General features: G+C 41.1%; 1 protein-coding gene across 4 annotated transcripts in view; it reads right to left on the bottom strand.

Annotated features, from left to right (window-relative positions):
* Window positions 1–23775, bottom strand: part of DAB1 (DAB adaptor protein 1) — a gene marked incomplete at both ends in the record, with an annotated part of 120148 nt that overhangs the window by 26161 nt on the left and 70212 nt on the right. For 2 of the 4 annotated variants that reach the window (XM_080623586.1, XM_080623588.1), the window contains 5 exons: window positions 4707–4766; window positions 9454–9519; window positions 10785–10823; window positions 11420–11539; window positions 12224–12355. In XM_080623586.1, coding sequence (XP_080479712.1) covers window positions 4707–4766; window positions 9454–9519; window positions 10785–10823; window positions 11420–11539; window positions 12224–12355 — 417 coding nt within the window. The remainder of the gene's footprint in view (window positions 1–4706; window positions 4767–9453; window positions 9520–10784; window positions 10824–11419; window positions 11540–12223; window positions 12356–23775) is intronic. The other 2 variants (XM_080623589.1, XM_080623587.1) reach the window with 2 other exon arrangements.

Here is a 23775-nt window from a genome sequence, read left to right as displayed (position 1 = left end):
GCAGTGGTATCAGAGTTAATACTGGTATTAAATCAAAAGGCAAGCTGAGAGGAGGGACACATGGAGCAGAGGTGTTTTCAGTGCTGCACAAAATCTCAGAGCACTTAATGCAAGGTCTAGACTGCAGATACCGATATGTATATCCACTTCAGTCCATAGGAATAGCAAAGACCCAGCAAAACACCAAACAAACTCACAACACAAGACATTATCATAACACATATACTTTCAAACTGTGCAACAAGTAGCTGTGCCTGTTAAAAATGCCCATCCCACACCGCAATGTTAAACCTTGTACACAAGGTTTAATTGGGTGTACCCACAGGTAAATACAGCGGACAGCTTTCCCAGCACAGACTGGGTCTGTGCACACTTTCTTCTCACGTTTGAAAATCTGATCTAGAAAGCCTGATTGTGGAGGCTGAAGCCAATGTCACCAGTTTGAAGCTGTTTCTATCAAGCCGTTGATGCAGGGCTGTCCATGCCTTCCAGATAACCACAGGCATGCCTTCTCTGACACGAGACCTGAACAAATCAGACCCGCAAATGACACCATAATCCCAGCCAGAATTAGAACTGAGCTTTCCCAAATGCATCTTCTTAGTTCAGGCAGAAGGATCAGGCAACCCTTATGGCTTCTAGACCCATTAATTCCGAGGTCCAGCCCAGCTTCATCTGCTCCTCCCATGCCTTGCTCTATGGCAGCCAAATTACTCCCCATCCATTCCACCCCAGTTTAATACTTTCCACATAGTTGTAACTAGCCGAATGACTGCCTGCATTGTAAGACATCAGTTATAATGCCTTGAATCTTTATAGCGCAGTAAGATGACTTGTTTGAAAGCCTTCATAAAACTGTAAGCAGATAGTTTAGACATTCTGATGAGAAGAGAAGGTTTTATTATGATGTGACTGACAGTCTGTGTGAAGGGTATTTACAGTCTGACTCTTATTACTAAAAACACCATGACAGGTAGAACTTGATGTGGATGTATAATAGGGAGACGATGGAAAATTATGACAAAAAGAGCTCATTAAACATTTCACCTTTTTATAACAGTTAATTCCACATACAGAACTACAATTTCTCAGTGGAATGTGTACCACTTAACACAAGCCTTTTGGGTGAGCTTGCTTTCTTTGTCTGACTTGATGTCTAGTCTGACTTGAATGGAGAACAGGAGAACTGGTCTAAGGAAGGAGCAGAGAGAAAGTAGGGATGAGTACATGAGAGTGAGTTGATACAGAGGAAGGGAGGAAACAGGATACGACGAACAGTGTGGGTTTGGAGCATGCCCCCCAAAGGAAAACTACAGGAGAGTAGGATTTGCTGAGAAGGGATGCAGCAAAGAGATAGGGAAACACAAGAATCCTAGAAAGCAATCTTTTCATCCCAATGTCAGGGAAGTGACTTGGCAACCAGCCACCACTCCTAATTGAGTTCAGCAGGTACGTGCAAATTCTGAGATCCAAGACTCATTCTTTTCCACCTCATTTGCACCACATTTACATTACTTGACTTCAGAGATCATGAGGAGTCACACTATAAAGTACTTTGGCATCTTCTGACAAATGGCCTCATAGGATGGCACAGTGTTATGCAAGTACATCAGCTATCTCAATGCATCTACAATGTTGAATACTTCTGCCTCACGGCACTACCAGGAAGAAGCTTCACACCTTCAGCCACAATTGGACCTCATAAGCACAGAAGAAATATCTGCCCCAACAGTACTGGTTTCTTAGGATGCTATTAGCTCACTGAAACCCAGTATGAATTAACACTTCCCAGTTTCAAAGCAACCTCTGAAAAAGGGATTCAGGCTTTTAGTTTTTCTGCTGTGGCAGATCTCACCCCACCTAAGCCTAACTGTTTAGTAGTTATCAAACCTGCAAGGCATTTACAGATTCTATGTAGCCATGAAGGAACAATGTCCAGATGTACACTTACAGAGGGACACTTCATGCAGGTAGAAGGAATTTCCCCATGAAGCAGCTATTTCTCTCCATTGGCTACAGAAGTCAAGGGTGGAGGGCACCTAGATAACTACTTTGGCATCCCTCACTTTTATGTGCGAAGACTGGAGATAACTTGACTGGGAACACACCAGAGGAAAACAATCCCAAGATGGAAAACTGATTTCTGTCCAAGGAATGTGGGCAATTCAGTCTGAACTCAAGCAAAACTTGCTGCATTTTTATTAAGTGCTGTATTTATTGTCAGGAGAGAGAATTCATGGTGCCTGAAACCTATTAGGAGCTACAAAAAGTTTCTCACTTTACTCATCCATTATGAAATTACTGAAAGCAAGATCTCCTAATAGAGCAAGTGTCCTTACATGTTGAAACCAGGTAGATGAGCTTGATTATTTGCCCTCAGATTGAATTTTAGAGGTTTATATAATAATGACAGCTATAAATTGGAAAGAAAAAATTATGGCAAGTGTCTCAGTGACAGAGTGTGGAAGGGTGAGCAATAAATCAGATGGGCAGTGGAATATTAAATTGCTAATTTCAAGAGCTATTTCTGCTTTTCCTTTTTTTTTTTTTAATGCATATTAATATAAAAAGGTGAAACAAAATCTCAGCTGCCTACTTCTTCCTCTTCTCTTTGTCTTCATAAATCACAGTAAGTAACTTGTTTGGAGAAAAAGCTCTAATCCTTTTAAATTTAACCATGAAATAGCAAAAAAAACCTTGAATTAAGTCAAGCAACCAACTTCATGCAGATGACAGATGAAATATATTTGATGATTACAGAGTGGGTTCCATATGCTCTATATCTCACAGTCACGCTCTTTACCAGGACAGCCTAATACCAAAGTGTCTGCAGACATGATTGTAAATGTACTCTACATCCAGTCGTACTGCAACGACCTAAATTACAGACTATACCCGGAGTAAATTTGAAACATCCCTGAAGGGATAATAAAAAAGTCACAGGAAACGTAGAGCAGAAGAATTGTAACACTGAACTATGAGAGAAATGAGTCAAAAACCTACAGCTATTCCGTGCCCACAAACACCTTCATTAGATATGCAACATGAGTTATTTTACTAGATTTTCCCAGGCAACACGATGACGCCTCCCTCCTCCTAGTGCCTTATCATGAAATATTTATGGCAAGTTTTGTTTGTGTGTGTAAACCACAGAAGTGTCACAATTCAGGCCCCCAGTCAGCCCCTCCCCATCACTTATCTTTCATAGTCAACATCTCTGTGCTCAGCCCCTGCTGTGCGAGTTACCACATCCTCATGTGAAAGGAGGCTCTTCCTCTCTCTTGAATACACTTTCCCCTTGCTTACGGCAGATTGGAATTCCTGACCTTTTCCTTTGTTTTCCTCCATTCTCACATAAATCCTCAGGAATACTAATTTTCTGTGTAACCAAATGCAATCAAATAATTTCTCGAGGTATTTATAGCACAAATTTGTATTAAACAGTATAATCCACACTTTGCAAATGCATGCCTTGTTGCTAAGGCATCTGCCACTCCACTTCTGCTCTCAACCACTTGCTACCATTCCTTATAGATGGCAACAAATGCTGCCCCTCTTCAAAATGCTAATACACAGAAAAGGAATGGTGCCTTTTGGATGCAACAGCATATTAATCCCATTTTTTAATAGTCTACTGTCCATGTAGGGCACAGGAGAGAAAGAACTGACAGTCTATATTGACCTTTAGTCCCCTGTGTACTTAGAGCACTACAGAAACAATATGTAGCAATACAGGGAGGAAAACTCCTTGTGCTGATTAAAGCCCACAATAACCAGGAAACCATTGCAATACATAGACAAAAAGCTCTGCCACTCAGGAATTTGCTGAATGAGGTCTTTTTGCACTCTTCGTCTCGATGTAGTTCCTTTCAGAGTTTCCCAAAGCTGTCTGCCCATATCTCTGCCCTACAATTGTACGCCTCTTAATAAGCTACCATAGAAGCTGGTTTGATTGGAAAAATAATTGTTTTTCTATGGTGTATGTTAGGTTGGATTTTTGTTTAATGTGTTTGGGGGTTTTTTCCAAATGACATAAAAGTAATTCTAATGCAAATTCCCAGGTTTTGGGTAACATTTGATTCACATCGCCTTATGAAATCTTTACCTATCAACACACTGTATTCACCAGGAAGTCTTTTGAGAGGTATAGACATTTTAGTTGCAGAAAAACACTGTGGAGGTCACAATGTTCTGACATACCTTTTCCTAATGCTACCTCTCTTGAGCTCCACTCTATTCAGACTTTGCCTCCCCTGCTGTCCTACTAACCCAAGCTGAAGGGAGCACAATATATAAAGTACAGCTCTGACAGAGCACACAGGGGAGAAAATGAAGTCCGTGCTTGCTCAGAGTGATAAATCTTATATGGCGCTGGGTAATAGAGGAACCCTCCTAATCCGGCCTCCAACAGTTCATGCACTAATATGCAGAAGGCTTATTGTAGACTCTTAACCACAGATACCACATTTATAAATGGTGACTTCCATAAGAATGAGTTGGAAAAGCCAGAAAGCAGATTTAAGTAATGAATGAGATGGATATAAGTGACATAACAATCCTGATTACTCTGAACCAACCCAATCGACCCATAACACATCACTGATAAAATTCACATCATGAGGAATGTAACATGTTACACACAGTAATGACAGTCACAGAAGCTAAGGAACACACCTTTACTGCATATAAATAGGGAAGATACTTACACTTACAGGTTGACTTTTTGGCACATCATAAACACCTTCCTTCTTTTGGCTGGTAGGAACCTGCAACACAAAATGAAGGTCACTACCAAAGCAGGTTTGATGAAAATTGAAATCAGCAACTGACATATATGTATAGGGTAGCCATTTAATACTAATGAAATCAAGGATGGTTCCCTCTTCATGTAAGCAAGTACCACCACTCGAGAAGATACTAAAGAAATAAAACATCTGTCTGAATTTTAAAATCCTAAAGCCCAGTAGTGTTCAGAAATGAGATTTTCATTCTCAGTTAATTTTGGTTGCATCAAGTCCAGGTGCACTTGGATCTCCTTCCTAATGAAATGGCTTTTATTCATTTTACTTGGGGGTTAGGTGATGTATGATGAAGTCATGATCAGGTCAGTATGTCATCTTCCTCCACGGCATTGATTCACGGTACAGCTACTGAAGTAAGGGAAAGAGATGCTTGGCCTATAGTGTTACATTTTTCCCCTTCCAATTCACTTAATAACCTAAGTCAAATAAAGTCATAACATGTACCCCTGCAGTGCTGGGGCCCTGCAGCTGCTATAAGTGATGTTTGGTTATGATGCTGCAGTTTTACTAAAGAATTACTGGCCTGTAAGAGTCTGACACAGCCAGGGAGCTGAAGTCAACAGCCTCACATGGACAAGGGACAACACGCTTAAAATTGGGGTGAGCCTTTAGTGGAGTCATCATTTACACCTTAGGCATTTATGACCTGCTAATGTAAACTGAGTTGCTTTGTAATACTGGGCTTTGCTTGCCTCAGGACTGCTGGCTTACATACTTATTATTTGTGATTGTACTTCTTTTCCTCCCTAGAAGCACTGAATGTCTATTGTAAATGACACAAGCAAAGAGAACAAGCTCTAAGCTGGTGCAGATGCTGTAAGTAAATCAGTGCCAGTTTTTCACTGAACAAGGGCATTCAGCATAAGCAGGTTACATTTCAGACAGTAATGAAACCTCACAGGTCAATAGGAGAAATAAAACTGCAGATGTTACAAAATGATTACCTTTTTGTTTTCTAAGACAATAACTATCTTAGAGTTGTGATACTAGAGAAGGAAGGGGGAAGATCTAGGGGAAGCTGAAAGAATGTAACTTATTCATTGAGATGCACTATAATTTCTTATTTTGCATACTATATAAAAAGCTCTCTCCACTGTTCAAACATTCTCTTGCCCATCTTTAAACGTTAAAGGGCTCAAGACAAACTACACATTGTTAACTTGGTGCACATTGCAGAAGTCAAAAGCGCAAGCACAGAACCCTCAAGGGAACTGCATGAGCTTTTAAAAGATGTCTTCTATTCCAACCTGGGGAACAGCCTGCTTGACTTGCTTTTCTCAAAGTACTGGTCCTTTCCACTGAAAACATCTATCCCATTAGATATGTGAAACGGGTAACAGTGGAACAGTTCAATGTCATGGAAATAATAGTCTGTAATGAGAGAAAACTTCAAGTGACAGTGTCAGAGCAGAAACCAAGAGCGGTCTGTTTAATAAGTCACTGGAAAACTTAGTCTTCATAAAAGAGGACAAATGTGCTAAGATGAACTGTTTATAAACTACCACCAGTTTCCCTCTTCTAAGTTTTCTCTTCAAGTCATTCTCCCCTTCCTCCTTTCAACTTTTCCATGAAGTCATTCCAATTTGCACACTTCTATCCACAGCTTACTGTGGAAATGAGCATTTCCCTGCACTATCCATCCCCTCTTCTTTACTCCAGCTTATACTTTCACTAGAGAAAAGCTGCTGACTTCTAATATCAAGACAGAGAAAGTTTTCTGACAGACATTTTTCTCTCCCAGCTCGATACCTGTTGTCTTCTTGTTGTCTTTACTGCCACGTAGCATCACGCTTTCTTGCATCGCTACTTACACTGCAAGGGCTTTCTCTTGGTTTTTGTTTTCTTTGATTAGAAATATCAGCAAAGAGGTACGAGCACTGCTGCTGCTGACAGCTGTCTCTGTGACAGGCTGTGAACCACTTTGATGTACTTGCATTTTACCAGCAAAACAAGCACCACAACGCAGAAACCCCCATCTCAGATTGACAACGCCTCATCGAGCTGAACTTGCTTCTCCATAGAGACCAGTGCTGCTACACACACAACAGAAAACCACTCAAAATCTCATCCCCACCTCACTGAAACAACTGGCAGGAAAAGAGATGCTATTAAGAAATCTGACACTAGGTAAGAGGATTGTACATGCTCAGTGATCAAGTCCTTGCCTAACACATATTAGAGTAATTTACATAGACAGACAATATTAAAAGACCAGACAGACACAGATAGTCTTTGGGGTAATGTATCAAAAGAAGGTGACAGACAGAGAATGAATGCTTAAAAAGAAAACTGTGACCTCTGCTATGTTAAAAAGAAATAGAAATTGTCACTTTTGGCACATTATCTTCCACATCCAGGTGGAATATATTTTCTCTCCTGCTGGGTAGGACTCTTTCCCACCAAGGGACAAGTGAATTCTTCACATACCAGCTCTCGGTTGAAAACCCAGAGCAGCACCAGAAGAAAGATTTGAGGAGGCTGAAGTGAGGATGCAGGTGGTTTCTGAGCAGATACATGATTACTACAGTATAGTATGGGGAAGGCTCTGTAGTAAATAATAGAAGCAGGCACCAATTTGCTTCAAACTAAAATAAAGCTACTAAGTAAAAAAAAGAAAACAGGAAAACAGGACCTTTTCTAATTTAATTTTTAATAGTAGCCTGGATGGGTCTGAGATCATCAGGATCTTGTAAGAGAAATGATTTCCTAGTGATCAGAGTGTAAGATCTGCATGGTGGGAACCCAGATTTATAGTAAGCCAAAAGCTCACAAAGTCCATGGGAACTAAGAAGCTTGTGGTCTTGGGCAAGTCTACACCAGTGATACTACAGCATGTCAATGACATAGATAACGGAAGAAGACACCTTGCTCCTTAAACTCAGCATTTGCAGTATTCCAGGTATTGCCTGTAGTAAATTCAGAGGACAATGCTCGACCTGCATATACTGAGAGTGTGGTATATTAATCACAGGAATTATCTGGGAGGAAACACTTCTTCACATCCAGACACTATCAAGTGAAGCCTTGAGCGATTCTGTGGTGGCTTACAGGACAGTAACAGCAGTGTCTTGAGATGAGGTGACAGTGACCCCAGTATCTGCTCATTGTCTTTAATTTCCATTTTAAGGAAAAGAAACTGTCCAGAGGCCTCCTGTTCTTTAGGCCATTCCTCAGGACACAGTCCCGACTTCTTCCCTACCCACCAAAGTTAGATCCAGGATCTCCAAACACCAGGAGCAACAATCCCATTTTGCTTGCTTCCACTGGTACATCTCTAAAACACCACTAAAAGCTCCGCACTTTGATGAACAACAATCAGATTTATTTCACCTGATTGTAGTTGTCATGGGATTTTTGGGTGCCATGGTTTAGTGTGAGGTGTCCCTGCCCATGGCAGGGGGGTTGGAACTGGATGATCTTTGGTCCTTTCCAACCCTAACTATTCTATGGTTCTATGATTCTATGAACTAGATTAGTAATTATTTAATGGATTGCTTCCCTGACAATAGTCACACTTGCAACACTACGTGGTAGTAAAATTTCAACCTTAGACATACTCTCACCTTGAGAGCCTTGTGTGTCTTGGTCTAGAGATGCAGAAAGATGCATATTCTAGTGTGTGCGGCAGGGGTGCCAGGAAATCGACACAGGCAGATTAAATGAATCTCAACTCAATGACCCTGTGATAGGGCTAATAAAATGGTTATTTTCTAATGTTTAGCTTGCATTTCCATTTCCCACTTAGCTTCTTTCTATTTTGGCTTACAGCTACTCTAACTTGTCATTTTTCCCCTGTTATCTTCCTACCTTTTATCATTACTTAAAAAAATACCTTTCCTTTTGTTTTGTTCTATCCTTGCTCCTGCCTACTTTAGAAACGCTCTCCCTATTAGCAGATCAACCTCTAGTACAGCCGGATGAAATGCTTAATCACTGCTTGAACTTCTTCCCCTCCACACTAAATGATGTCCTCAAATCACTATTTTCTTCCAGCACACAGAGATTTCTGTCTATTTTCAGATCTGCCTCTAGTATGTGACACAAAATGAATTACATTATATTTTAATAAACCCTGGACTGATCCCGTGAGGATAAATTGAACGACAAAAGATTATTTTAGATTGCTTTTAATGCAATTTTTGTCAGTGTGAAGAATGGAAGCTTGGGCGCTAACATAACATTTGCACTCGGAAAATATTTTCCCCAGCCTGGGGGGTATCCATTGAGAGCTCTTAGGTTTTGTCAGTGATTTCCTTGGTTAGGCAGAAAGAAGAGCAATCCCATCAAAATGCCTTTCTAAGAATTACTTGGATGAGCAATCCATGAGATTTCAGGATCTGTAAAAGTGTAAAATGTTTCCCAAATTATCAGGAAAAAAAGAGAATCCATTATTTATCACTTAATCTGGTGCGCTCAAAAGTTTTAAGACCTTTTATAAGTGGACAAAACGAATACAATTTGCAGAAGCTGAAATGACAAACAGAAGAATCACACTGAGACTGGGCAGGTTATTCATGTCATGTCACCAGAATGAAATGCCAGACGTTTCTGTGATAGATGAAAACTAATAAAAGTGAACTATATATGAAATGCACTTCACTAAATGCTTGCAATCATTGCAATGAAAACACCAAAGTTAGTAATTTTATACCTGATAAATGTTTTCTTCCGTTTCAGGCTCACGGATTGGCTCGTGTCCAGCCTCAAACACAATGTACTATGACACCAGCCGCCAGAGAGGAAAAGTCAAAGATGAAACAGAAGGGAAAAAGGCGATTTGGAATTCCACGTCAAAACATAGGCAGGCATTAAAGAAACAAGTTCAAAGCACAGGCTGGCAGCAGGACAACCGGTGTGTTGGAAAGCAGAGTAAGGTTGTTTCATCTTTCATAAACCGGCAATAAATAGACCTAAATCTCCCCTAATGATCATTAGAGCAACTTCCTAATTCTTTCTCACCAGGGAGACCGCCTGTGGCCCAATATTCATTCTCCGAAGTCAACATGAGTTTTGCCTCTTTTACATAATGGCAATTATTTCGGCATCTATTTATTATCTATGAACAAAAAAGCTAAATCCAAATTGGGGGAATAGGCTGGTGCTCATATAACAGGCCACATAGCAAAACGCTGTCACAACAATTTTCACTTTCAGGTTCTTGCTTTATTGTGAAGGGCACAAAGTAAAACTCCTGACATTATAAAAGCTGAATAGTAATTTAGGGCATCCTAATCCTTATCATCTCTCTCGCTGCACCTTAGGCGCTCTTCAATATTCACTAATGGCTGGACCCGTTTTTATAGCATGCCTCCCACTGACATACCTAAGTGGAAGAACACAAAACCTCCAGGAAAAAAACCCCGTAAACTATCATCTATTTAGTTTCAGTACAAAAACATGAGAATGAAATTACAGCTTTTTCTCCTTCACACTCAGTAGGGTATTGGACGTGAATATATTGACACATTTCTGATAATCATCTTTGCTCCCAGACATTTTGCTTGGATGAAACAAGGCTTAAATTTGAGCTCTATTATTAAATCATAGCCCAAGCGCCAACAAGGGAGCATGTTATAACAGCAATTCCACTGTTGTTTTTACCCAAATATTCCCCCTCCGAATTAAGTTCTGGCCCCACAGAAGACAAAATGCCAATTTATTACTCTCAGAACAAGATGTCACCTTCCTTATTCTCAAAGTAACTCCCTTTTCAGTTAGGCTTTGTATTCAATAATGATGACAAATCTCATTTGAGAATTTGCAAGCTACATTTTAGGAATATTCTATCCTATACAGATACATTGTGCCACTGCTTACAGCTTATCTCCAAATATGCGACTTTCTGTCAAAATTTCACAAGTTTCTCAGAAGATCTATCTCAGTAAGCTTCAGAACATCTTGTTAAAGGTTTTGGCTGTGTTTGAAGATAACATATATCTAATCATTTCTGAAACTCCAAGGCCGTACAGCTTCAGAAATTACCTGGTATACAGGATCTTCTACATCTTCTTCCAATATTGTCTACAGCAAAGTAAGAGGACAGGCAGTAAAAGCAAAGAACATAAACAACAGAGATAAAAGAACTGTATTCAGAAACTAAAGGACAGCAAAGAAATAAGTAAAATGGGCAGGTAAGTATATAGTTTTCTTTCTCCAGTATACAGATAAAGTCACATTCTTGTACAAAGTAATTTTATTCCAGTTTCATCCAAGTTTAACAATCAGCACCTTATTTGATTTGATTCAAATACACACATTCAGAAGTATATTGAATCTTCCCTAAAGTATTAGACACTGTAAAAACCTGACTTACAACACACTTACTTTCATTATGGTTTTCCTTCTGAATGAGAGGAAACACTACGCAGGAAATGAATAGATCATTTCTAGTTGCTGAACATGTTCATCATACCCAAAGTGTTAGCTTTCAGCACTGTTTAATCCTACTCCTGAGCTCACGATGGCTGTTAGGTTCTTACTTGTCCATTTGAAGCTAACACCATTCAAACCCATTGCTGTTAAGAAATGCTGAGGATGCTCAGTGCCTCCTTGGAGCAACTCTGGGGGGCATTTCACACCATACTTTTCTTGGCAGTAGTCTAAGCTTATGCGTGTACCTGGTATACCGCTTGTTCACACTGTTTGTCCTTTTGTGCCTTTTTTTCCATTTCTTCTCTTTGTTTCAGTTCATAGATGAGCTGAAACAGGTCTCGCAAGTCCAGAATTACAGGTTCAGCCTACGGAAGCAAAAACAGCAAGGAAAGTTTCTATATGGGAAAATACACACTTGTTAACCCACCCTGTTGATAGAGCAGTTACAGCATCTCCACAATCGGAGAGAACTTCATACAGAAGGAATTTCTCCCTTAGCAACCAGGCTCAGGTCAATTTCTATCAAACTAATTATATTTAACAATTAATGATAATATTTCAATATAATCAATATTATTAATATTATTAATGATAATTAATATACTAAATTGATGTATTTATAATTAAATATAAAAAGCATTATGAATACAAAAGGCATATATATGAATATAATGGAGTATTTATTAGTGGTTTCTCATGCAATGGAAAGAAGGTAGACTATATGCAAAGTAGCTCTTTGGAATCTATCACTTTCTGTTTAAATGAGTATAGTAATATAACCAAGCTTAGCTGTACCCAGTCAAGCTTAATTAGAAAGGAAAACAATAACTAACTATAAATAGTACATCATTAAAAATCAGAAACAGAGAAACACATTGCCTTTTCCCCAAGCTGGTTTCTTTAAGTTGGCATTTAACATCTAAGCAGTCACTCGTGATAAGTGTAGCACAATCAGAAACAACCCAAGATTGGCCTCTTGAACACCTTCTTATGAACAGAGCCTTTCTCTTGGGTTACACTCTAGGAAATGACAGTGATTTGATACTTACTGCCTGGGCTGTTTTTATTGCCACAAATCTATGATTTCCCTCCTTTCCACATACATATCCAAACGCTCGATGGTCTGTGATGTCCTTTGCAATGTACGAAATTTCATGAACTGCATGGTGGTGCTGTAGTAGCTATTAAAAAAACACAGTAAGAAACATCCATCAAAATATTCCGTTAAAAAGCAGTATAATTTCTCTTTCATCAGTGCTTCACCCGGATCTCAATACACCTATGGAATTAAAAAAAGCAAACATATCCTGGTATCAAAATCAATTAATACCTGAATTTCTTAAACCTATTAAACCTATTCCTGGGCTGCATCAAGAGGAGCGTGACCAGCAGGTCGAAGGAGGTGATCCTGCCCCTCTACTCTGCTCTCGTGAGACCTCACTTGGAGCATTGTGTGCAGTTCTGGTGTCCTCAACATAAAAAGGACATGGAACTGTTGGAACAAGTCCAGAGGAGGCCACGAGGATGATCAGGGGCTGGAGCACCTCCTGTATGGAGACAGGCTGAGAAAGTTGGGGCTGTTCAGCCTGGAGAAGAGAAGGCTGCGTGGAGACCTCAGAACAGCCTTCCAGTATCTGAAGGGGGCCTATAAGGATGCTGGGGAGGGACTCTTCATCAGGGACTGTAGTGACAGGACAAGGGGTAACGGGTTCAGACTGAAACAGGGGAAGTTTAGATTGGATCTAAGGAAGAAATTCTTTACTGAGAGGGTGGTGAGGCACTGGAATGGGCTGCCAAGGGAGGTTGTGAATGCTCCATCCTTGGTGGTGTTCAAGGCCAGGTTGGATGAGGCCTTGGGTGGCATGGTTTAGTGGGAGGTGTCCCTGCCCATGGCAGGGGGGTTGGAACTGGGTGATCTTAAGGTCCTTTCCAACCCTAACTATTCCATGATTCTCTTTTTAAAATCTAGTCAAACTTGATTTGCTTTAATAATTTGACTAAAGCTTCAACTGAGGATTTTTTTGGTATCTTCTGGTGAGCTATAATTCAATAGAAAGTTTTATGTTACATAGTTGCTACCTACACAGCATCCTAGGTAGAGAATCAGTATCTGTAGGTATATATAAGAAGCAGCAGCAGCTACCTGTAGCTTCATACAGGGTGTCTCAGGACAGGCTGATCTTTAGGGGCTGCAGTGCTAGAGCTATTCAATCTGTCTAAGGGTCAGCACCAGACTTGCTTTATCTCTGTAACCCTCAGCATCAGCCAGGGAGTGATATTTCATTTAAAGCAATAACAGAACTCCAAAGAAGTACTTTTCCCAGAAAATGAGTGGAAATTGATTGAAATCAATGCTGAATGCAAAAGTTCACACTTTATTTAAAAATCCCACTTTGGTTAATTGTCACAATAAAAAGACTCAATTTTGTTTAATATGTATGAGTAAAGCTCTCTCCAGAGCCAGGACATGAATATGAGGCTCCTACAAGCACGCCTTGGAGTGCCAGAATCTTTATCACTTTGGCTTAAACAGTATTTTATTACCAAAGTAATACATAAGTATTCCTACTTAGAATAATGCCCTTGAAAAGTTTATCTAAACCAATCTATTAGCTTCAATTTCTACCTTCTGATACATTGACTTGCTCATATATCATCTAGGGATAATGCTATTTCTGAGAGGAGGCGAAGCCTCACAAAGGATTCTTTTGAGGTCCAGCTTCCTGCTGGGTCTCAGAAAAGCACATTTTGAAAATCAGCATGGTATCGAGGCAATCTCTAAACAACCTGGTATTTTTAGGGCTCAAAAGAAAACATTTTAATATTCAAACCCACAGAGGATGTGTGTGTGTGTAGAAGCAAAAAGGCTGAACGCGTGCAGGGCAAGTGACAAGTGATGAGGCTTCTGTAGAGCATGGACCGAAATCTAACAGGAGAGGCAGCCAGCGAGAGACAAATGACTACGTATAAAACAAAAGACTGGGCATATTTCATTTTCATTTTGCACTAAACGGCTCCTAACGTCCCAAGATCCAGATTGCTTGCTTGAAGGAAAATGGAAGCGTTGCCATAGACTTCAGGCCGAACGTGGCTAAAGCTGAAGGTGCACTTCAGACTCTCCTAACGTGTTAGGCGTTTAAAATTAATGATGGGATCTTACTTAGATAACACAGGGATATTGATTTATTAGGTTTTTCTGAAAACCAAGTTGCATGCTATCTGTTACAATGAAATGAAATGTTCCCATCTCTCTATTCTGCATATGACAAGGAACGTTATCTCTGGCTCCTATTAAATCAAAGTTCTTTGACATTGCTTTATTGATTGCTAGGCAGCGGTTTGAACTGAAATTAAACTGTGATCAGATTCCTTCCTCATGGAATTAGATTTGAAGATCATTCTACCATGGAAAAGTATCACCCGCAATGTGAGACAGCAGATGGAGACACTCTAATTTATTTGGGAGCTCTCATTAACCATTCGAAAATCATTACATTTTTAATGGTTGTGATATTTTACATACTGTATCAATGGAAGTACAAATTAAGTAAAGGTGACTGCAACATTATCCTTTCATATCTTTTACTGTATCGAGTGTTTAGGAAAAGCTTTTCATTTGTTTGAGGGATACTGACTTGGAACATACACATGAAATGCAATGTTGCATACACACATCTCTACTCCAACATAGATATAAATGCTCCTCCAAACCCGTGTTTTCGTAGCCCTCAAGTCATCTAATGTCTGTTTTCTACATATTCCAATATTTATTATTCCACGAGTGCCTAATTCTTTGCAAAGCAGAAATAAGACTCCTGTTGCAGTCAGCAGAGGTTTACCACTGTAAAATGCAAGATCAGAACTGCAGCCTTTCTGTAAATCTTTGTTTTGAGGATGTAACCTGTCCAGTACCCTGCATAGCCTTTCACAGCAGTGAGATGTGCACCAGGGCAGAGGACAGCACAAGGAGAAACACCATGTCACCCAGCCACCCAGCACAGACTTACAACTGAGGCCATCGATAAACACATGCTCTTTGCATGTTTTGATTAGATTTATGGCTGATTACATACATTAATCTGTCCTGTAAAATGAGGCCAACCAACAGAAATGTCATTTTTATCCCTCAGTTTGTAACTGCTCACATGTAGCCACCCCCTTGATACTTGGTATGAGCAGTCCTGAAAGGAGATGAAATAAAAGCCACACAAAATTGCTTACAAGAATGCCGGAGAAGGACTTTTTACAAGGGCCTGTAGGGACAGGACAAGGGGAATGGCTTTAACCTGCCAGAGGGGAGACTGAGATGAGCTCTTAGGCAGAAGCTCTTCCCTGTGAGGGTGCTGAGGCGCTGGCACAGGGTGCCCAGAGAAGCTGTGGCTGCCCCATCCCTGGCAGTGTTCAAGGCCAGGTTGGACACAGGGGCTTGGAGCAAGCTGCTCTAGTGGAAGGTGTCCCTGCCTGTGGCAGGGGTTGGAACTGGATGAGCTTTAAAGTCCCTTCCAACCTAAACCATTTTGGGATTCCATGATATGATTCTATGGGTAGCAGAACTGCTGGAGAGTTACACAGTTACTACTCACAAGCTGACCTGCCTTGCTTTCTCCCCAGCCTCTTTTATTAAGTTATTCTTTCCTTAGTACGTTCAAGGTTTTACCATGACTTATTCCTGTCTCCAGTGAGCCAGAGGCACATAAAGGAATTACTTCAGAACAGGGATGTTTATGACACCCCCATAAGCCCATGTTGATGGATTCCATCACACACTAGTTGATGTTTTTACTGTATCTTTGCTGAGCACTGCTACGAGCCAGTGACCAATTCATAAGTGAGGTATCAAATTATTTTGGAGGGCTGCAGCACAACAGAACAAATCCTAGAGAAGACTCAATTTGTACAATGGTTCAATACAGTCAATTAAGTATTGCACAGATTGGGAAGTAATTTAACATTTAAGCTTCAGTTGTTAAAAAAATACACTGTACACAGCCTCAAAATGATTTTAAGTCTTCTGTGACTTTATTCACTGTTGCTGGCATGGAATCACAGAATCATGGAGTAGTTAGGGTTGGAAAGGACCTTAAGATCACCCAGTTCCAACCCCCCTGCCATGGGCAGGGACACCTCACACTAAACCATGTCACACAAAGCTCTGTCCAACCTGGCCTTGAACACTGCCAGGGATGGAGCATTCACAGCTTCCCTGGGCAACCCATTCCAGTGCCTCACCACCCTCACAGTAAAGAATTTCTTCCTTATATCCGATCTAAACTTCCCCTGTTTAATCCAGGATTTTAGATGAAAGATAAGGTCTCAGAAAAGGGTAACTAAGACCATGTCTTGACGAAAACATGATGTAATTATTCTGTTTTATTCACACACTATAAAGCTTTTTGGTGGTGTTAAAGACGTCCAAAATACCCACCTCCACCAAGAGGTCTTCCCTCTTAGAATCATAGAATAGTTAGGGTTGGAAAGGACCTTAAGATCATCCAGTTCCAACCCCCTGCCATGGGCAGGGACACCCCACACTAAACCATGTCACCCAAGGCCTCATCCAACCTGGCCTTGAACACCACCAAGGATGGAGCATTCACAACCTCCCTCTTCCTCTTAAGTTACTCCAATCTATCCCATTAGCCATTATTTTCTCTCCTTCTCTCCATTCTATCCCCTGCTTCTCCCAGGTCGCTCCCTGTACCTCACACTGAATTGATTTAGCTGACTGAGATCTGTGGCATTTCCAATTTCCCTTGGGCTGTTTGGCACCCATCATAAATTTTTTCACCCCTTATCCTCATCTTTCGCCTTTATTTCCATGGTGTAGCCTCCAGTGCTACCAAATCAATTAAGTCAATCAATAAAGTACTCGGAGGGTCCCGCAACCATTTCACATGGGTGAGTTAGATGGCATGAGAAAGCCACTGCTTTACTATCGCCATTTCCCTTTTAATGAGGTTGTCTATTTAGTGGAGCCTGGGGCACAGTGTTAAGAGCCACAACAAAAAATATCCTGCAAGCTGCAAAGCCTCTTGTAAAAGCTGCCCCACCGAATGCGGGAAGCATGTACCATACAATGTTATATCCATACGGACAAGTTTCACAGGGATTTCAGGTGCACAGCCTTTCACCTCGCATAACTAAACGGTCAGCTTGTTTTCAGATAGGTGGTATCAGCTGACAGCTCTGCTGTTACTATTTCCATGCTATTGATCGTGGGATATGGGAGACATACGTGGTGTCCAAGCATCCTCTGCATTTCTGCTCCTTTCTATTCACTTTTATCACATTTGAATAAGCAATAATACATTTTGTGTGTCATGTAAAGTTCCCCAAACAACAAAGTTACTCGGCAAACTGCAAAATCCTGGCTGGATTCATAATAAAATAACTTTATGGATTATAGTTTCAGTCATGCTGTTCTCTACCTGCAAGTCCAATGCACTCCAACTGATGTTGTGATTGCTCAGCAGCAGGTTAGGAAATCGGGCCCTGTTATGTTTAGGAAGACTACTGAACAAAGCACAGAAACTGAACCCAACGGGGAAAATTACAGCAATGCCTTAAGAACAAGCTTAGCAAGCCAGAAATACACTGAGCATTATTTACTAGGATGCATTAAGTGAAAACAATGGATTGTAAAACACATGAGTGGTTCTGAGATTAATTTGCCTCCTTGCTGCAAGAACTGCCGGAGTGGTGCAGATGTGCAGCCAGCTCCCCTACTACACCTAGAAGGCTGCTGTGTACCTCAATGGTGCTTCAAGGTGCTCATGCTACAGCACTTTGTGAACTGTTCTTTATGGCCATTTCCTTACAATTCCTCTTGGTTTTAGCTGAGATTTGAAGGGATCATGGGGACAACGACTGGTCACAAGCATTTTTCTAATTGCTTATGTTTGTGCTGCAATGCTTCTCCGCTGTTTCACTAAATGCACTTTGTAGAGGTGGTCTGGAGCTGCTCATCTCCATCATAAACCCCAAAATCCAAATAGACACTTGAGGGGCAGATGTGAAACACCTCAACTCTCTACATCTGCAGATTCAAATCCCAGACCTGTCAAGTTTTATACCTTTCAGGCAAGGATAGCGAGCAGTCCCTTGTATGTAGACACTAAAAAACTCCACTCAAAACCCCACAAGACTGGCATGGATTTTTTCCTGGTACCCATTAATGGTGCACGGATACCTGCTTAAAGCAGTTGCGAACCTTTCAACTTCCTTTCCCCCTAGAGACAAGTGTGTTTCAATGAGACTGAGTACAGACAATCTGGGGAAAAACTCAACCATTTCAAATGTTAGTGAAATGGAAAATGAATGAGTAAATTGTATCTGCACCGCAAACATCCCATGTTGTTTTCTAGAACTTAGCATTTGGGTGGCAAGGCATCAGCCTACTGAGATGCATAGGATGAGCAGATGATGGGGGAGAAGCAACAAGCCTTCCCCTACCACTGCAAACATTTCCAGTTTAATGTGAAATAGCAAAGCGGACACAGCTTGGTGCATTTCAGAGCTACAGTTACCAACAAGCTCCAAACTCCCTGCAAATTACTCCCGGTCACAGCACAGAGCAACTGAGAGCAGGGGTGATGACAGAGCTCACCCACCCAAAAAGCCAATTGCTCTGTCAGTGCATTCACCCACAGCCTTTCCCTGCCTCCTGGCTGGCTCCTGAGCACTCGATGCAGTATAAAACCATTTCACTGGTGGTGTGGGTGTTGCTAAAGTGTAAATGAAGAGACAGAAGTTGCAGGTTGCTGTCAGAGGCAGCTAAATCCAACCTGATAAGGCTTGGAAACACACCTAGGGATTTTATCACTGCTGCTGATTTCTCAATTAGTGACAATCCTGGTGTTACTGCTGCAGTCTCCTCTGCTTCCACCCAGCAGATGCTCTTCAGGATCCTTTTTCTTTCCTGTTATTCTGGCCCATTTTCCAAAGATGAATACAGAAATCTGTTGGGATTTTGTTCCAATTGGTTAGAAAGGCAAGAGGGGAATAGTTCACCCAGGCCATAGGATATAAAATGGGACATTTGAGGAACGGAGATAGAATAGCACTCAAGAGAAAGTGTGTTAGAAACTGTATGTCTAAACAAAACGTAAATAGGAAACAACATGTTTCAAATCTGACAGTCCTTTCCTACCATGATGAGTACTCTAGTTGCATGTCTATGAGAAGAGAAGCAGAACAAACAATGTATGACAGATCACAGTAATTTGGCTTAAATGTGGTGGTGGTTGGTGTGGGGAAACACTTGATAGACCATAAAATCCATCATATAAACATTTAGTATAACACATGGAAAACTACGTCTAGTTTGATCTAGAAAAGGAAGGCAGCAGTACAGTTTAAGCTTAGCAAATTATCAAAATACTGAATTCCTACCAGCAAGAAGTCTTGGAACAAAGTGTTACTCTGCTCTCGTGAGACCTCACTTGGAGCACTGTGTGCGGTTCTGGTGTCCTCAACATAAAAAGGACATGGAACTGTTGGAACAAGTCCAGAGGAGGCCACGAGGATGATCAGGGGACTGGAGCACCTCCCATATGAAGCGAGGCTGAGAAAGTTGGGGCTGTTCAGCCTGGAGAAGAGAAGGCTGCGTGGAGACCTCAGAGCAGCCTTCCAGTATCTGAAGGGGGCCTATAAGGATGCTGGGGGGGGACTCTTCATCAGGGACTGTAGTGACAGGACAAGGGGTAACGGGTTCAAACTGAAACAGGGGAAGTTTAGATTGGATATAAGGAGGAAGTTCTTTACTGTGAGGGTGGTGAGGCACTGGAATGGGTTGCCCAGGGAAGCTGTGAATGCTCCATCCTTGGCGGTGTTCAAGGCCAGGTTGGACAGAGCTTGGGTGGCATGGTTTAGTGTGAGGTGTCCCTGCCCATGGCAGGGGGGTTGGAACTGGATGATCTTAAGGTCCTTTCCAACCCTAACTATTCTATGATTCTATAATTATTGGATTTAGCTTTCAAAAACTAATGTCATATATGAATACCTAAAAACCAAAACCCACTAGAAACCTCTTGCTGTTATGAAGATTGCAGTATTTTGAGGCACTTCCAAGAGGCACTGGCCAGTGTTGAAGCACTGGCCAAGATGAGCAGTTTTGATCGTAAAAGAGTAGAAAATAAACACACTACCATGCAGGGAGAAATGAACCCTTCCACTGAAGGAGACTGAAGAGGTGCTACATCCTACACAGCCCAAATGAATGGTCCAGCCCTCAACCCTTTTGACTCAAAGCCACTCATGGAGTTCGGCCTAAGCAGAAGGTTATGGACTTTCCATCTGCAAAAAGCCCCCAAGATTAGGAGCAGAAAAGGAATATGTAACCTCTGGAGTGTCCTCCAAGCCTGAAGGGACTTCTCAGATGGCAGCCTTTAAGCATGTCTTCACAATGAGAAGAAAATAAATCCATCTAATCCCTGTGCTTCCTCCATGCACACTGATTTTGCAAACAATAACCTAAAGAAAGACTTTTCCAAGTGCCAACTTCCAAAAGGCGTTTCAGCGCACAGGCTTTGCAATAAAAACACTTGGCACAAAAAGCACTCTTTCAGATTACGTGCAGATCAAAGCCTGGCCTATGTATCACAAAGGGGCACATAAAATATGGTGCTGATAAAGAAAAGAATCAAAACAGATTTAGCCCCAGTTATCACAGACTCTGTCCCTCCAGGGGGTCAGCAGTCTGGCTGTGACACAGCAAAGCACCCAAAAGATGTGTAAATTTAATTTCCTCTTAAGAACAACACTAATAATACACTCTAAAGTGCCATTCTCTTCCTGCAACCAAGGAGACTGGAGCAAAAACCAGATTATGTGACTTCCCAAGCTTACATGGCAACGGGCAGCTGAGTCAGGAAGGACAAAAGTCAGCGAGCACAATCATATGTGTAAGAATAAGCACATCTTCAAGTGAGCTCGACCAAGCTCAATCTGTACACTCCAATTCATCCTACATCAAGGCAAGCACTCTGCAGAAGTAACCCGGGTAGACACTTGTTTGGTTGGACTCAGGAAGACTTCAGCCTCAGCTAAAATCTGAATTAATCCCTACCATTTCCTTTGCTTGATGAAAAAGTATCCTGCAACTGACTGCTTCTTACCCAGGGAGCAAGAGAAGCAAACTGCTAAGAGAGGAAACATGAGTGTCCTTGTTAGTGCCTCGTGTGATGGGCACGTACAGTGGCGCTCCCAACTGGGCTGGACTTGTCCTCACTCAAGACCTCTGGCATCCACCAGCAGTCAATTAAGGTAGCGGGACTTAACTTTGCCAGCACAGCAGTCTAATTGTGATGAATGGATCTATGATATCAAGCTAGCTGGATGTTCCAAGAACCTAATTTGTGCTACAAGAACACCACTAAGGTAATAAACTTCTGCCTGGCTCTCATAATTTGTAATAATGTCTGACAAAGACCAGATATGAATTTAGTTATTGTTCGTTGTCTTAGGAAGCAAATGCTAAGTTGCTCATGCAGAAGATCCATTTCTTAGATATATGAACTTGGAAAGTGGCAAACCAAAACTGGAACGCAGACATGGTCAATTTTGTCTCTTCACTTCAAAGGCTTTTCGATTTTTTATTGTACCAGGAATGAAAATAGCCAGCTAAATCTAAACCTCTTGTCCAATTACTATTAATCCCAAGTTATATTTTAAACACGCACTTGCAAATATTGTTCCAGGACAAAGAAAATCCTAAAGGGCAAGGAAACATTTTCACAGAGCTTTGGAAAAACAGATGTGCTACACTAAAGCCGTGATGTTGGACCTCCCATGAGTCTTGTACTATTTTCTTATTGTTTCTGCAACAGACACAGTCATTGTTTTATCAGGATGGTTAAAACAAAGAAGGATTTGCACAGCAGTACCAAGAAGCATCCAACCTGAACCTTGATACCAAAGTCAATAGCCCCAGTAGGCCACAATCAGCTCAGTAATTAATGTGGCCCTACAATGTGACTGTATGGGACTACCTGTAGACTACAATACACTGATTTATTATTTACCTGATTATAAATACACTGATTTACCATTTCACTATTTCAACATGGTGCACAAGTAACAATTCTTGCCTATAAGGATATTATTTCATTCTTTGGGATGGCAGCTCCCCAGTGGCCCGTAGAATACACACATCTGCGTGTATTCCCCCTTAGCACCCACCTTATCACCTTCCGCAAAAGGGTCAATAGCCATAAATATGCCAATATTGCCCTCTACTCTCAAGTCAAAGCTTGCATACAGCCTCAGTATTGCACCTCTGACCATGCCTTGTATTTTTTCCTGATATACTCTGAAGATTGCAAGACTCTTATTGATTAAATCCTGAAGTTGAAGGAGCACAACATTCAGTGATGAGACAGTCAATTTTACAGTATCACTGAACCTCTCCATATTTTTATTGCATTCACATATACAGACTGTGAATGCCTTTTGAGAAGCCTTTACTTTCACAAAGTTCTTTTTTCCTTCACACCAATATTATTCACCTCCTGAAATGCTTTTGATTCACGAGAAATACTATCACAAAACTCCTAGGAGCTTTGGGGATAATTTCGGGCTTTAACTATCTCAGATCTTAACTGCTTCAGATGCAGAAAGCATTATGACCCACCTTCCTCTTATAGCCTGTGATCTGAAAAGCTCATCATGAAAACCAGCCTCTGATTCTCCTGATGCAAACCCTATAAAGCAGAGCTTGCAAAGATCACAAAAATCCCAGTCATACCGGCAATACTCAAATTTAAGTTGCCCTGGAAAGTCATCAAACAGCAACTTTCTTCAGCCTTAGATCTGTTTCCATAACATTCCAAACTTCTTTGGAAAAGGGAAAAAAGGACAAGAGGGATTTATTTTATGCTTATCTGTCTCCCTGATTCTCATGCCAATTTTAATAAGACTTTAAAGGGGGCTGAGAGAAAGCGCATGTACAGAGAAGAGTAAGAAAAGGACTCTGAATTCACAAACTGTGTAGAACCAGTATGTCATGTTCACGAGCCAACTGAAAAAGAAAGCAATGAGGTTGAGAAGTTCACATGACACAACGTTTTATATCTTTCAGATACAAAAAGGATTTCACGAGCAGAAAGAAACCAAAGCACACAGGCAAGAAATCCTGTGTTCCACAATGACAGATTGGTTTCAGACGGCACAGTAAAGAATTGGACAAAATTGACTCAGCCCAACTCTTCATGTCTAATGGCTTAATTTCTAGTAGCCAACATAAAAATATAGAGGTCCAGATAAAGGAGACATCCTGAAGTGTTTCCTACCACAGACATCTGTTTGCTTATGAGAAACACTTAGAACAGTATCATTACCTACCTATCCTGGTCATAAAGACCATGCCATTTTATTTCCAGTCTTCCTCCAGAAAAAGATGGGCAACCTTTTCCTTTGAGTTACAGTTGCATGTAAAAATGAACTTCAGATAATCCCATAAATGTGCCATTCCTTCATTTGCTCACGTCCCACAACAGATACTTAACCTAGGATATAATGCAACTATACACTCATCTTAGGTCGGTGTCACACAGGCTCTGCCTTTCAGAAAAGCTGTCAGGCAGTGCTGCCCTCACCTTATACC

This window comes from Psittacula echo (assembly GCF_963264785.1).
Source record: "Psittacula echo genome assembly, chromosome: 7".
Lineage (NCBI taxonomy): Eukaryota > Metazoa > Chordata > Aves > Psittaciformes > Psittacidae > Psittacula > Psittacula echo.
Note: the sequence above shows the minus strand (reverse complement) of the source record. Positions and strands in the feature narration are given on the sequence as shown.